Source organism: Kogia breviceps, chromosome 2 (assembly GCF_026419965.1).
Source record: "Kogia breviceps isolate mKogBre1 chromosome 2, mKogBre1 haplotype 1, whole genome shotgun sequence".
Classification (NCBI taxonomy): domain Eukaryota; kingdom Metazoa; phylum Chordata; class Mammalia; order Artiodactyla; family Physeteridae; genus Kogia; species Kogia breviceps.
Genome location: NC_081311.1, coordinates 168,154,163 through 168,168,148, shown reverse-complemented (window position 1 = coordinate 168,168,148; position 13,986 = coordinate 168,154,163). Strand labels below are relative to the sequence as shown.

Genomic DNA, 13,986 nt, shown 5'->3' with positions numbered 1-13,986 from the left:
TTCCCATCAAAAACAGTGGAGATCAGGGACTACCGTGGTGGTCCAGTGGTTAAGAATCTGCCTTCCAATGCAGGGGACCCGGGTTCGATCCCAGGTTGGGTGACTAAGATCACATGTGCCACAGGGCAGCTAAGTCTGTGTGCCACAACTACTGAGCCCACGTGCACTAGAGCCCGTGTGCTGCAACAAAGAGCCCGCGTACCACAACAAAAGATCCCACGTGCCGCAACGAAGATCCTGCATATCTCAACTAAGACCTGACACAACCAAATAAATTAAATAAATAAATAAATAAAAATTTTAAAGAAGTGGAGGTCAGGTGTCAAGGGAATGTCGTCTTTCAAGTGGTAAAAATAAGGTCAACCTAGATTTCTAAATCCAATGAAAATATTCTCCTAAAAGACTGTGAAAGACAAAAGCTGAGGGTTTATATCATTTTAATAAACATCAAAGGAATGTTGATCCCAAATGGAAGTCCAGATTCACAAGAAGGAATGAAGAACACTGGTAATGGTAAATATATGGGTAAAAATAAAAGACTATTAAAAAGAAGAAAATAAATAAAAAGACTATTTTAGAAATGTTCTCCAAAAGACTAGACTGGTTTTTTTTTTTTTTTACATATATACATTTAAATTTTTAAAATTATATATTGGACTATAGTTGATTAACAATGTTGTGTTAGTTTCAGATTTACAGCAAAGTGATTTAGTTATACATATACATGTATATATTTTTCAAATTCTTTTCCCATTTAGGTTATTACAGAATATTTTTAATTAATTAATTTTTGGCTGTGTTGGGTCCTCGTTGCTGCACACGGGCTTTCTCTAGTTGCCGGCAAGTGGGGGCTACTCTTCTTTGTGGTGCATGGGTTTCTCACCGTGGTGGCTTCTCTTGTTGTGGAGCATAGGCTCTAGGCACATGGGCTTCAGTAGTTGTGGCATGCGGGCTCTGTAGTTGTGGCTCACAGGCTCTAGAGCACAGGCTCAGTAGTTGTGGCACATAGCCTTAGTGTCTCTGTGGGATCTCCCTGGATCAGGGAACAAACCTGTGTCCCCTACATTGGATTCTTAACCACTGCGCCACCAGGGAGGTCCTTATTACAGAATATTGAGCAGTACTCCCTGTGCTATACAGTAGGTCCTTGCTGGTTATCTATTTTTAAATATAGCAGTCTGTACATGTCAGTCCCAAACTCCCAGTCTATCCCTCCCTCCACACCGTTCCCCTGTGGTAACCATAATTTCGTTCTCTAAGTCTCTGAGTCTGTTTCTGTTTTGTAAATAAGTTCATTTGTATATATATTTTTAGATTTCACATATAAGGGATATCATACGATATTTGTCTTTCTCATTTCATTTAGTATTATAATATCCAGGTCCATCTATGTTGCCACAAATGGCATTATTTCAGTCTTTTTAATGGCTGAGTAATATTCCATTGTATATATGTACTACATCTTCTTTATCCATTCCTTCATCGATGGACATTTAGGTTGCTTCCATGTCTTGGCTATTGTAAACAGCACTGCAGTGAACATTGGCATGCATGTATCCTTTCGAATATTTGTTTTTCTCTGGTTATATGCCCAGGAGTGGGATTGCTGGATCATATTGTAGCTCTATTTTTAGTTTTTTAAGGAACCTCCATACTGTTCTCCATAATGTCTGTACCGATTTACATTCCCACCAGCAGTGCAAGAGGGTTCCCTTTTCTCCACACCCTCTCCAGCATTTATTGTCTGTAGACGTTTTGATGATGGCCATTGTGACTGGTTTGAGGTGATACCTCATTGTAGTTTTGATTTGCATTTCTCTAATAATTAGTGACGTTGAGCATCTTTTCATGTGGCTCTTGGCCATCTGTATGTCTTCCTTGGTGAAATGTCTGTTTAGGTCTTCCGTCCATTTTTTTTTTTTTTTTTTTTTTTTTGCGGTACGCGGGCCTCTCACTGTTGTGGCCTCCCCCGTTGCAGAGCACAGGCTCCGGACGCACAGGCTCAGCAGCCATGGCTCACGGGCCCAGCCGCTCCGCGGCACGTGGGATCCTCCCGGACCGGGTCACGAACCTGCGTCCCCTGCATCGGCAGGCGGACTCCCAACCACTGCGCCACTAGGGAAGCCCCCGCCCATTTTTTAACTGGATTTTTTTGTCTTTTTTGTTATTGAGCTCCATGAGCTGTTTGTATATTTTGGAGATTAATCCTTTGTCTGTTGTTTCATTTGCAAATATTTTCTCCCATTCTGAGGGTTGTCTTTTTGTCTTGTTTATGGTTTCCTTTGCTGTGCAAAAGCTTTTATGTTTAAGTCCCATTTGTTTATTTTTGTTTTTATTTTCATTTCTCTAGGAGGTGGGTCAAAAAAGTTCTTGCTGTGGTATATGTCAGAGTGTTTTTCCTTTAAGACTTTTATAGTGTCTGGTCTTACATTTATGTCTTTAATCCATTTGGAGTTTATGTTCGTGTATGGTGTTAGGGAGTGTTCTAATTTAATTCTTTTACATGTAGCTGTCCAGTTTTTCATTTGCCTCCAGGTATTTTTAAATTTCTTCTTTGATTTCTTCAGTGATCCAACTATAAGATATTGATAAAATAATTTGAAGAAGACACAAATGGATAGGTATTCCATGCTTATGGATTGGAAGAATTAATGCTGTTAAAATGTGCATACTAGGGCTTCCCTGGTGGCGCAGTGGTTGAGAGTCCGCCTGCCGATGCAGGGGACACGGGTTCGTGCCGTGATCTGAGAAGATCCCACATGTTGCGGGGCGGCTAGGCCCGTGAGCCATGGCCGCTGAGCCTGTGCATCTGGAGGCTGTGCTCCGCAGCGGGAGAGGCCACAACAGTGAGAGGCCCGTGTACCGCAAAAAAAAAAAAAGAAAAAAAAAAAGAAAAAAAATGTTCATACTACCTAAAGCAATGCAATTTCTATCAAAATTACAGTGGCACTTTTTACAGAAATAGGAAAACAATCCTAAATTTTGTTGTAACCACAAAAGACCCCAATAATGAAAGCAATCTTGAGAAAGATTAAAGCTAGAGGCATCACACTTCCTGATTTCCAACTATATTACAAAACTGTAGTAATCAATATGCTATTGGCATAAAAAGAAACATGTAGCTCAAAGGAACAGAATAGAGAGCCCAAAAATAAACCCACATATATGTGGTCAATTAATTTATGATAAGGGAGCCAAGAATATACAATGGGGAAAGGGCAGTTTCTTCAGTAAATGGTGTTGGGGAAACTGGACAGCCACAGGCGAAAGAATGAAACTGGACCACTGTCTTATACCATACATAAAAAGAAACTCAAAATAGATTAAAAAGTTGAACATAAGACCTGAAACCATAAAATTCCTTGAAGAAAACATAGTAGGTAATTCCTTGACATTGGTCTTAGCAATGATTTTTTTTGGATTTGACCCCAAAAGCAAAGGCAACAAAAGCAAAAATAAACAAGTGGGACTACATTAAACTAAAAAGCTTTTGTATGGCTGAGGAAACCATCAACAAAATGAAAATGCAACCTACAGAATGCAGTAAAATATTTGCAAATCATATATCTGATGAGGTTAATGTCCAAAATATATAAAGTACTACAACTCAGTAGGAAAAAAACCCCCAAACAATCCAATTAAAAAATAGGTAGAGGATCTGAATAGACATTCTTCCAAAGAAAACGTACAAATGGCTAACAGGTCCATGAAAAGGTACTTAACATCAGTAATCATCAGAGAAATGCAAATCAAAACCACAGTGAGATATCACCCCACACCTGGTAAAATGTTGGTGAGGGTGTGGAGAAGGGGGAACACTTGTGCACTGTTCGTAGGAATGTAAATTTTTGCAGCCACTGTGGAAAAAAATATGGAGGCTCCTCAAAAAATTAAAACTAGAACTACCAGATGATCTAGCAATTCCTCCTCTGGGTTTTTATCCAAAGAAAATGAAATCACGGTCTCAAAAAGGTATCTGCACCCTCATGTTCATAACAGCATTTACAATAGCCAAGATGTGGAAACAACCTAAGTGTCCAACCGCAGTGAATGGATTAGAAAAATATGGTATATATACACAATGAAATCTTATTCAGCTGTAAAAAAGAAAAAACCCTGCCATTTGCGACAGCGTGGTTGAAATAAGTCAGACAGAGAAAGATAAATATGGTATGATCATTTATATGTACAATCTAAAAAAATTAAATGAGGGAATTCCCTGGCAGTCCAGGGGTTAGGACTCCATGCTTTCACTGCTGAGGACACAGGTTCAATCTGTGGTCAGGGAACTAAGATCCTGCAAGCCATGTGGTGCAGCCAAAAAAAAAAAAAAAGAAGGAAAAAAATGAACTCATAGTTAAAGAGAACAAATAGATTGGTGGTTGCCAGAGGTGGGGTTTGGGGGTGGGTGAAATGGATGAAGGTGGTCAAAATGTGCAGACTTCCAGTTATAAGATAAATAGATAAATAAGTCCTTGAGATCTAATGTACAGCATGGTGACTGTAGTTAACAATAATGTATTATTATGTATTTGAAAGTTGCTAAGAGAGTAGATCTTAAAAGTTCTCATCACAAGAAAATAATTGTAACTGTGTGATGATGGATATTACCTAAACTTACAGTGATAATCATTTTATAATTTATACAAATATCAAATCATTATGTTGTACAGCTAAAAGTAATATAATGTGATATGTCAATAATATCAATTAAAATGTTTTTAAAGGCACCTAGAATATTAGGGTGGGGAGGCATGAGATTTATTTCAAATTAGCAAAAGAGTTTATGAACTTTAAGGGTCTTATAATAATGGTATTGTGTTACAAATCTCAAGGCTGGAAGAGAGTTTCAAGCTGACACAATGATATACACTTTATCAAAAAGTAAAAGAAAAAAGAAAAGCATGTTGGATGTCTTTTGGTATTAAATGTTTGGATTACCTAGATTATTTGGGTTGGATATTGGTTACTGGACTACCTTTGATAATGTAGTTTTAGGCTAAACTTTTGAGTAGAGTTAAGAAGAGAGTGTATAGGCAATGGGTGTTTCCAAAAAATGGGTGTTTCAAAAAGTGTGTTTTATGGATGTATTTGTTCAGAAATTATGTCTGAAACTCAGACTGAAAAATTAATGCTTCTTTTCATATGTAATTTGTATCAAGGTTCCTCGACGTCAACATGATGAGAAGAATAATATTTACTTAGAACTAATGCAACATGAGAGTGCAAAATTTCTTCTCTTATTAGGGAGTGTTCAGGTACATCTTTATGAAGTAATTCAGGTATGTATCAAAATTTTTTTCACCTAGGTATCACATTGTCCAGTTGGTGTTTGTTGTTAAGATTTATCTGTACCTGATGGACTCCTTTTGCTTATTATCTGTGTTACGTGCTTAGTAAACTCATGTGCTTAGTAAACAATATCTTCCTCTGGCTCAAAAAAAAAGTTAGTTTGTAACAGCGTAATGGTTTTTTAAAATTTTTATTGCAGTATAATTGCCTTACAATATTGTGTTAGCTTCTACTGTACAGCAAAGTGAATCAGCAATACGTATACATATATCCCTTCTTTTTTGTACTTCCCTCCCATTTAGTTTACCACAGAGCACTGAGTAGTTCCCTGTGCTATACAGTAGGCTCTCACCAGTTATCTATTTTATACATAGTATCAATAGTGTATATATGTCACTCCCGATCTCCCAACTCATCCCATCCCCCCACCCGTTTTCCCCTTGGTATCCATACCTTTGTTCTCTATGTTTTTAAAAATTTATTTTCTGGAAGAGCAATGATACAACCTAAAAGACTAAGCATGCTTGTTTGTTTGTTTCATTTTGTTTTCTGAGATATTTCTAAACAAGACCCAAAGCACAAACTCTCTTAATTGTCAGCACAAGTTTCACTTCAGTTCTTTTATCTTTAGCTGGGCTGCTTGCAGTCTGCCCTGTGCATGTGTCATTTAGGAGTCAGCCAAAGTTTTAGGCAGAGTTTATACACAGATTCTGTGGTTCCTTCTCTCTTGCTGTCTACTGCCGTCTGCCCTTTCCTCCAAGAAAAGATAATGATTCTTCTGAACTTTGTATTTAATATTCTTTTGCTCTTTTCATAGTTTTACTACTTAATGTAAGTTACAAAAATAGTATCTTTTGTGTTTCTAAAATATTATGTTTCTAAGATTAATACACTTAATTTCATTAGCTAGTACTCATTTTTTCACTGCTGCATACGTTCCATGTGAGAGTATTCCCCAGTTTATTTATCTATAATTTTTTAATGGATATTTTGATTGTTTTTAGTTTTTTACTATTGTGCACATTGCTGCAGTGAATTATTTTGAATATATCTTCCAGTGCGTATCTGCAGAAAGTCTCTACATTATGATGAATTGCCCTCTATGAGTCTCTATGATGAATTGCTACATCGTAGGCAAAGAGACCATGTTATTTACTGGTCAGAGTTATCAGAGAAAGAAATTTTGGTTATTTATGGATTTCGCCCCAAAGCCTTATGATTTTAGCTGTGGTATGCTGCCTCTGTGTATTATCTGTCAGAATTCTTCTACAGGCACTTCTACCTTAATTAAATATTACATCATTTTCCTTATTAGAATTTCTCAGTTACCCCCTTTTGGTCAAAACTCAGATCCCAGAAGTACAAAGTTTACCATGAGGACTTTGGTCTTTTTTTTTTTTTGATGCACTTTTATTGGCTTGATGTTGGCTTGGGCTGATAGTTTTATAATAACATTTAAGCATCTGGACATCAGACAATAGAGGAAGATAAGAACTATGAGACAAATGTTTTGCATTTAGTTTGTATCCAGCCCTATTCAAACTAGGCCTAATGAGAGAATAAGTCCCATGGATGAGTTTGGCCCACCTTAAATAGCCAAGTGACCTTTTTTTAAACTTTTATTTTGAGATAATTATAGATTCACATGCAGCTGAAAGAAATAATACAGCATGATCCTATGTACTCATTTTCCCCCTGATGGTAACATCTCTCAAAACTATGGTAGTTATCACAACCAAAATACAGAACGTTTCCATCTATACAAGGATCCCTTATGTTGCCCTTTTATCGCTACACCCACTTCCTTCCTGCCCTTACCCTTCCTTAAAAATTGATTACCACCAGTCTGTTCTTCATTTCTGTAATTTTCTCAGTTCAAGGGTGTTATATAAATGGAATCATACATTATGTAACCTTTTAGGATTGGCGTGTTTTCACTTAGCATGATTCTCTGGAGAATCATACAGGTTACTGCATGTATCCATAGTTCGTTCCTTTCTGTTGTTGAGTAGTACTTCATGGTGTGAATGTACCACAATTTGTTTAAATATTCGCCCATTGGAGGACATCTGGGCTGTTTCCAGTTTTTGGTGGCTATGAATAAGTTACTATATTCACAGGTTTTTGCGTGAACATAGTGTTCGCTTCTCAGATAAATTTCTGGGTTATAAGATGGTTTGTGTGTACTGTTTTTAAAGAAGCTGCCAAACTGTTTTCTGTAGTGGCTGTGCCATTGTACATTCCCACCAGAAATGTATGAATGATCCAGTTTCTCATCATCCTCATCAGCATTTGGTAGTGTCACTATTCTTTATTTTAGCCATTCTGATGACTGTGTAGTGTTAATGTGGTATTAATTTGCAGTTCCCTAACAGCTAATAATGTTGAACATCTTTTTAGGAGGGCCTTTTTTTTCTTCTGGTTTTATTGAGATGTAATTTACATGCCGCACTGTACAAGTTTAAGGTATTCAGCATAATGATTTGCCTTACATACCTGAAGAAATGATTACCACAATAAGTCTAATGAATATCCATCATCTCATATAGACAAAACACTAAAGAAATAGAGAAAACATTTTTTTTATTATGAGCAGAATTCTTAGGATTTACTCCCTTAATAACTTTCATGTATAACATGCCACGGTGTTGATTGTTTTTATCATGTTGTACACTACATCTCTAGTACTTATTTATCTTGTAACTAGAAGTTTGTACCCTTTGACTGCCTTCATAAATTAAAAGGCCTTTTACAATTTATGATCTAGTCAACAAATTTATGCTTATCTCTTCGGTCTCTAAAGCTTGAGCTGTATCATTTGCTATTTGGGTCACATACAGGGATAGATTATAGACCACTTGATTATAGAACTGCTAGCCATGGTAGAAATCCTCATGCAGATTGGTCAAATCTAGTGCTTGGCTGAGTTGGAAAGACCTGATGATAAGACCCAAACTACAGATCATGTTTGGAAGCATGGGAGGGCCATCTGATTGTACAACAATTATCTCACTTGTATACTTGGAAAGTTCACGTGTATTGTTTATGATTACCAATTGGTATCAATTGCTTTCTGAATATAATTGGCCTGATTTTGGAGGACAAAATGCTGAATTGAATTAAATAAATCACATAATAGATTTTGCATAACTTTATAAACAAAAAGTAATTGGGGCTACCTTGGTAGCACAGTGGTTAAGAATCCACCTGCCAATGCAGGGGATTAGAGCCCTGGTCCGGGAAGATCCCACATGCCACAGAGCAGCTAAGCCCATGCGCCACAGCTACTGAGCCCGCGTGCCACAACTACTGAAGCCCATGCGCCTAGAGCCCGTGCTCTGCAACAAGAGGAGCCACTGCAATGAGAAGCCCACTCACCGCAACTAAGAGTAGCCCCCACTCACTGCAACTAGAGAAAGCCCACACGCAGCAATGAAGACCCAATGCAGCCAAAAAAAAAAAAAAGTAATTGGTCTGTAACTTGTATCATTAATCCCTTGTTCCTTCCTATCTCTGATACATTTTGGATTTCTTTGAGGCTCTGGGAGAAACCAGAAACATCAACTAATTGTTAAGGTCTGGGGTCCAATTAAGTCATATAAGTATATTGGACTTTATAATATTTCTGTATTGATTATAGAAAGGAATGTAATGTTAATTTTGGAATGAATTGCAGTACCATTGTTTTCATTGGTTTGGCTGTATGATCCATACCAGATGAGCCTAAGACTAGGTGATAAATTCAACAATTAGAAAGATTGATAGCTACTGTAATTATTTGAGAAAGGCAATAGAAAATTCAAAGGTGTGGAAGATTGTTAGAGTAATGCCCCCTAAAGAATCATGCCTCCCGGTATCTATACCTTTGAGTAGTCTACAGTGCTCCCCACCCCGACTACTGCGTTTAGCCATGTAGCTTGCTTTGGGTGGAGCAGAATAAAATTCAGGACAGGGAACCAAGTAGCTCATTGTCACACATTGAAACTCATCAGTGGAGCTGGGTGAAGGCAAGCCTAAAACTCAGTGGATTTGGATGAGTTAGATGCACATTCAGGATGAACACTTAATTGGCTCCATGAAGACTCAATTGGGTAGATCTCAGTGGGACCTTCAGAAATAACTCAAAGACATTTACAATAGTTAAAAGTATGACTAAAAGTTTACTTACATATGAGGGAGATGAATCAGTAGGTTGAGTTTTCCGTCAAAAGCAGAGACACCATTTTTAAAAGAAAAGAGAAGAAAAAGGCAGTCTTGGAACAGTAAGATGTTTCCCCACTCCCCACTTCGGGAGAAGGGAATCTTTAAAAAGCAAGAATCTATAAAGAGCATGTTGACAGGATCATTAAGGGAATCAATTTCAATTACTTATGAATTTTCTGAGAAATCTTGTGACTTTATATGAAGAATATATATGATATGCTAATTTTGTGTGATGTCTGTCATTGTACCACCACCTGTTATTTTCCTCATTATAATGCCTCACCAGGAACTGAGAGGACAGGTGTTAAATAGGTTCTTGTGGATTGCTATGTTTTGGGGGTGCAGAGGACATGTAGACCAGGTGCCAAAGTTTTCACTAAATGAGAATTAGTTACCAGAATGTCTGAAAGACATTCCAGAGAGCATGAGCCTTAAAAGAGGAAAACTTTTTATCTGTATAATAAGATAATAAATAATAAGATCTGGAAGCAATAGAAGAGAGTATGGCGGATGTTACCCCACCACCTAACCTTGAGATATGTGGGCCTTCACTTGAGGAGTCTGTAATGGAAGTGGCATCCTTAGTGGTGAGGCAGGTCTGAGCTAAAGAAAGCTGGAAATGTTTAGTGGAGCAGTTAAAGATTTAAGGTTGCTTGTCAACCATGGAATGGGGGTTCCATGAGCCACAGTGGAAAATGCTGGAAAGAAAGAGAACCATTGAATGTTGGGTTAGATGGGACGACTCATAGCACAGCAGAGATGATCAGAGATGGTAACCAAGGATACCAAATGTTTCCCTGGTTAAAAAGATCCCAACAGTCCCCAAGAGATGAGAGAAGCACTCAGTTCTGTCATGAGTCAGCCTATCATGTAGATTCATGTTTAACCCCTCAAAAGGAGTGCAGGCCTGGCAGTTCCTCTAAGTATAAGCAGCAGGAACATTTTTCTTTAAAACATAAATGTAAATATTAACATTTATTTCTGGTACAACCTGGAATTTTTATTTTCTTCCAAACATTCATTATTTTTGTATTTTAGCTATTAAATTTATATGTGCATTAAACATCATTACCTGATTTTTAAAAATTTATGAAATGATTTAGATAATATACAAGAGACTACATCAGTGATTCTATGTTTAAGAATTTTTATTGTTTTTTACTTTTTCTAGAAAGGGTGCTTTACTGAAGAACTCCGAATGTTGAATAAAAACACAGTAAGAACTTTACTGAAACTTCCAAAAGCTTTGTGCACACACTTAACATTTCATGTAACTTTATTCTGATATTGTTTTTATTCTTTTGTTACGCTACCAGTCACTGTTTGAACTAATGGAAATATATTAAATAGAAGGTATAATATTTGCTCACAATCTTCATCTCCACCGTTTTTTAAAATGCTGCTATCTTACTGCTAAATGGTGAACACAAAAATTAGAAATCATTGGGTAAGAGAGGAAAACGCCTCTGGCTGCTTCTTTGCATAGCCTTAGGATCCTCACATACTGAATTGAGGAAATATTATTTTCCTCCTTAAGGAGTTTCTAAAGAGTTGTTTAGAGTTCTTACTTGAATTCCTTTTTAAGTACTTAAAAATTATTATCTTGATTAATTGATCATCTACTCAGAGAGGCTTCTGCTGCCCATAGCCAGATCGGGGATAGGAAACATAAAAAACAGAATGATGGACATTTGAGGGCATAACCTCTGACACCCTCCTTCATTTCACATATGAGCCAGCTCTGGTTCAGAAAGATGAAATCACTTGTCTAAATCAAAATTTTATCTGAAAATGAAAGTGGAGATGGGAAAAGTGAGAATAAATACTTAAAAATATTATATACATGGATATGAATACATATATACATATGTATCTCTGTATAATTCTATTAACAATTATAAATTGATATTTTTCATTTTAATCATGTAATATTCCTTAACTTTAATGTAAGGTTTTTAACATTTCAGGAATGCCATAGATTCTTCTATAGGAGTTACTTGTGTAAATTTTTTTTTTTAATCAAGAGATTCATGCTTTGGTTTTTCTAACTTATAGATTTGTGAGGTAAAAATATCACTTGTTATCACCTCTCCATTAAAACATCTTTCTGATCAAATAATAAAATAAATTTGGCACATGTTTAGTTTATCTGCAGGGCAGAAGTGGAATTTATGTTCTCCTATGGAAACTTTGGTTATGGATTTTCACATCAGGTTAGTTCCCCTCTTTTAAAAATAATTCTACTGCAGCTCTTCAGTTAAATCATCCTCCTGAGCCTCTATCCTTTCCAGTTTGATAGAATCTTTAAAATATTTTTAAAAGAACACCATTTTTCTCTAGCCTAAAGAAAAATGAAACTTTACTATTGTTTGTTTATACATTTTTAAATAATGAGATTTTATTCAAAATGTCTTTACTATAATACTTTGTGTGTGTGTACACATACACTTATGTAATTGAAGACAAAATTAAGTAGTCAAGAAATGAATGTGGATTTTTATATCTAAAAATAATCATTAAAATGGAGTTGTTGATGTTATTTAGATATTTTGTACTTTAATCACATATATTCCTGATTTCAACATCAACCCTTCTTGATTCATCAAGAGAGTAATATGCCCAAAGAAGGTATCTTCCTAGGTTTAACCTGCCCCTTTAAATTTACTACATATATCCATGTTGCAGAGAAAATTTTTGTACATTAACCTATATCCTTTTCTTTCATTATGTCCTCAGGCCAGATTCCTAGAATGGAAATCATTGTCAGTAATGGCCTTTTCAAGGAATTGTTCTAGAAAAATTGTACCAACATATATTCTTAACAAGTGTTTGAAAGATCCCTGGGTATTGTCACAGCTTTGGGGCATTTATAAATTCACTCCCATTAGTACTGCTGCTATATAGGATAAATCACCCATATACTTTACATATAATCTTTAATTTACAGTTTTTGCTATTTTTCATATTCTTGGCTGTTTTTTAATTAGGAATTGAGAGTCGGTACATCAGTCTTATTAAATAAGTCTACTGCTGTGTGTTAACAGGGAAATCCCTGTAAAATGTATTTTTAAATTTTACCTGTGGTATATCATAATGTTTTTTAATACATTTTGAATCACAGGTAAGTAATATATTTATGAAAGCCACTAGACACAAGCTTTTTTCTTTTTCCCCTTTCTGCTTTGATTTTTCTTTCTTTTCATTTTGCCTATTTTCTTATCATAAATTAGGCCTTATAGGGATCCCTAATCAGTCCTAAACTGTGTCACAAAAGGCTTAGTCCTTTTTGTGACATAGTTTATGAGTACCAAGTTCAGAGATAGGTGTTGTGTCTGGATATAACATGTAACAATCCCATTCTTAGGGAGATAGATCCTTTTCAAATAAGACTGGGCAAATACTGTATTGTTTTATGTAGGTGGATTCTACTAAACACTAGGAACAAAGGCATTGTAAGGAAAAGAGTGGGAAATTTAATAAAAGTTCTATTTGATTTTATGTCCATGAACTTTTCAGTAACATAGTCCCCTACTTACCTATCATGATAATGTATAAAGAGGACTTGCACTGGAGGAGATAAAGCTGCATTCAAATGTTGGCTCTCATGCCTATTGGGTAACCCTTGAACAATTACTGATCTTCAGTATTATCTGTAAAATAGGCATAGTTATCTACCTCATAGGATTGTTGAGATGATTAAATAATATTAAAGATGCAAAATTCCTGGCAGATACTTAGTGCTCAATGTTAATTCTTTCTTCCTCTCTTAATTCCTTTCCTCTTTATATATATCATTTAAGTCCTGGTGGATAGTAGTATTAGGATGAACTGGAATTGTAACTAAACAGTGTTAATATATACTTATAATTTTCCTCAGTTAAAACCTCTTCAGAAAATTATTAAGCCATCTATGTTTATGAATATTGCACCACCTCCAGAAAGAACAGACCCTGTGACGTAAGTGTTAAAGTCTTATTAACACAGTAATATCATGTGGCATTTAAAATATGTAATCTACTTGATGGAGAATTTTGGTTGTTTTAAGACATGGCCAGAATGAACTAGACTCCAAGATAAAGAAAGCAGTGAATTGTTTTGTTTAAGGGGGAAGATATTTTGAGTTTCTGGGTGTAGCCCTGGAGAGAAGAGTTGAGGAGGTCTGGAGATAAGAAAAGAAGAGAGGGGTTGCCAACTTCGTGGCTGAAGGAGGGAAGGGAGGGGAAGCCTAATGAGGAAAGTTGGCCAGTGAGATGTTCCTTTTGCAGAAAAAGGTGAGGAACTTTTAAGATCAAGATGCCTAATAGTTGCCAGTTTTCTGCTCTGCAGTATGGTAGCCTTACCCCCCACTTCCACACACTCCAGTTGTTATTTCCAAATTTTCAGCAAAAAGCCTATGGTCAAAAAAAATGAAATTAGCAGGCCAAAAGTAACTTAACATATAGTATGTCAATTAGTCTTGCAATTTCAACAGTAAAAATAGATCAAAGAAAA

General features: G+C 36.1%; 1 protein-coding gene across 1 annotated transcript in view; it reads left to right on the top strand.

Annotated features, from left to right (window-relative positions):
- The window catches only part of LOC131750663 (cation channel sperm-associated targeting subunit tau-like), a 76,690-nt gene that overhangs the window by 30,371 nt on the left and 32,333 nt on the right, over positions 1-13,986 (top strand). Inside the window, exons 5-8 of the mRNA XM_059053454.2 lie at positions 5,163-5,282; positions 10,667-10,711; positions 11,640-11,708; positions 13,373-13,452. Coding sequence (XP_058909437.1) covers positions 5,163-5,282; positions 10,667-10,711; positions 11,640-11,708; positions 13,373-13,452 — 314 coding nt within the window. The remainder of the gene's footprint in view (positions 1-5,162; positions 5,283-10,666; positions 10,712-11,639; positions 11,709-13,372; positions 13,453-13,986) is intronic.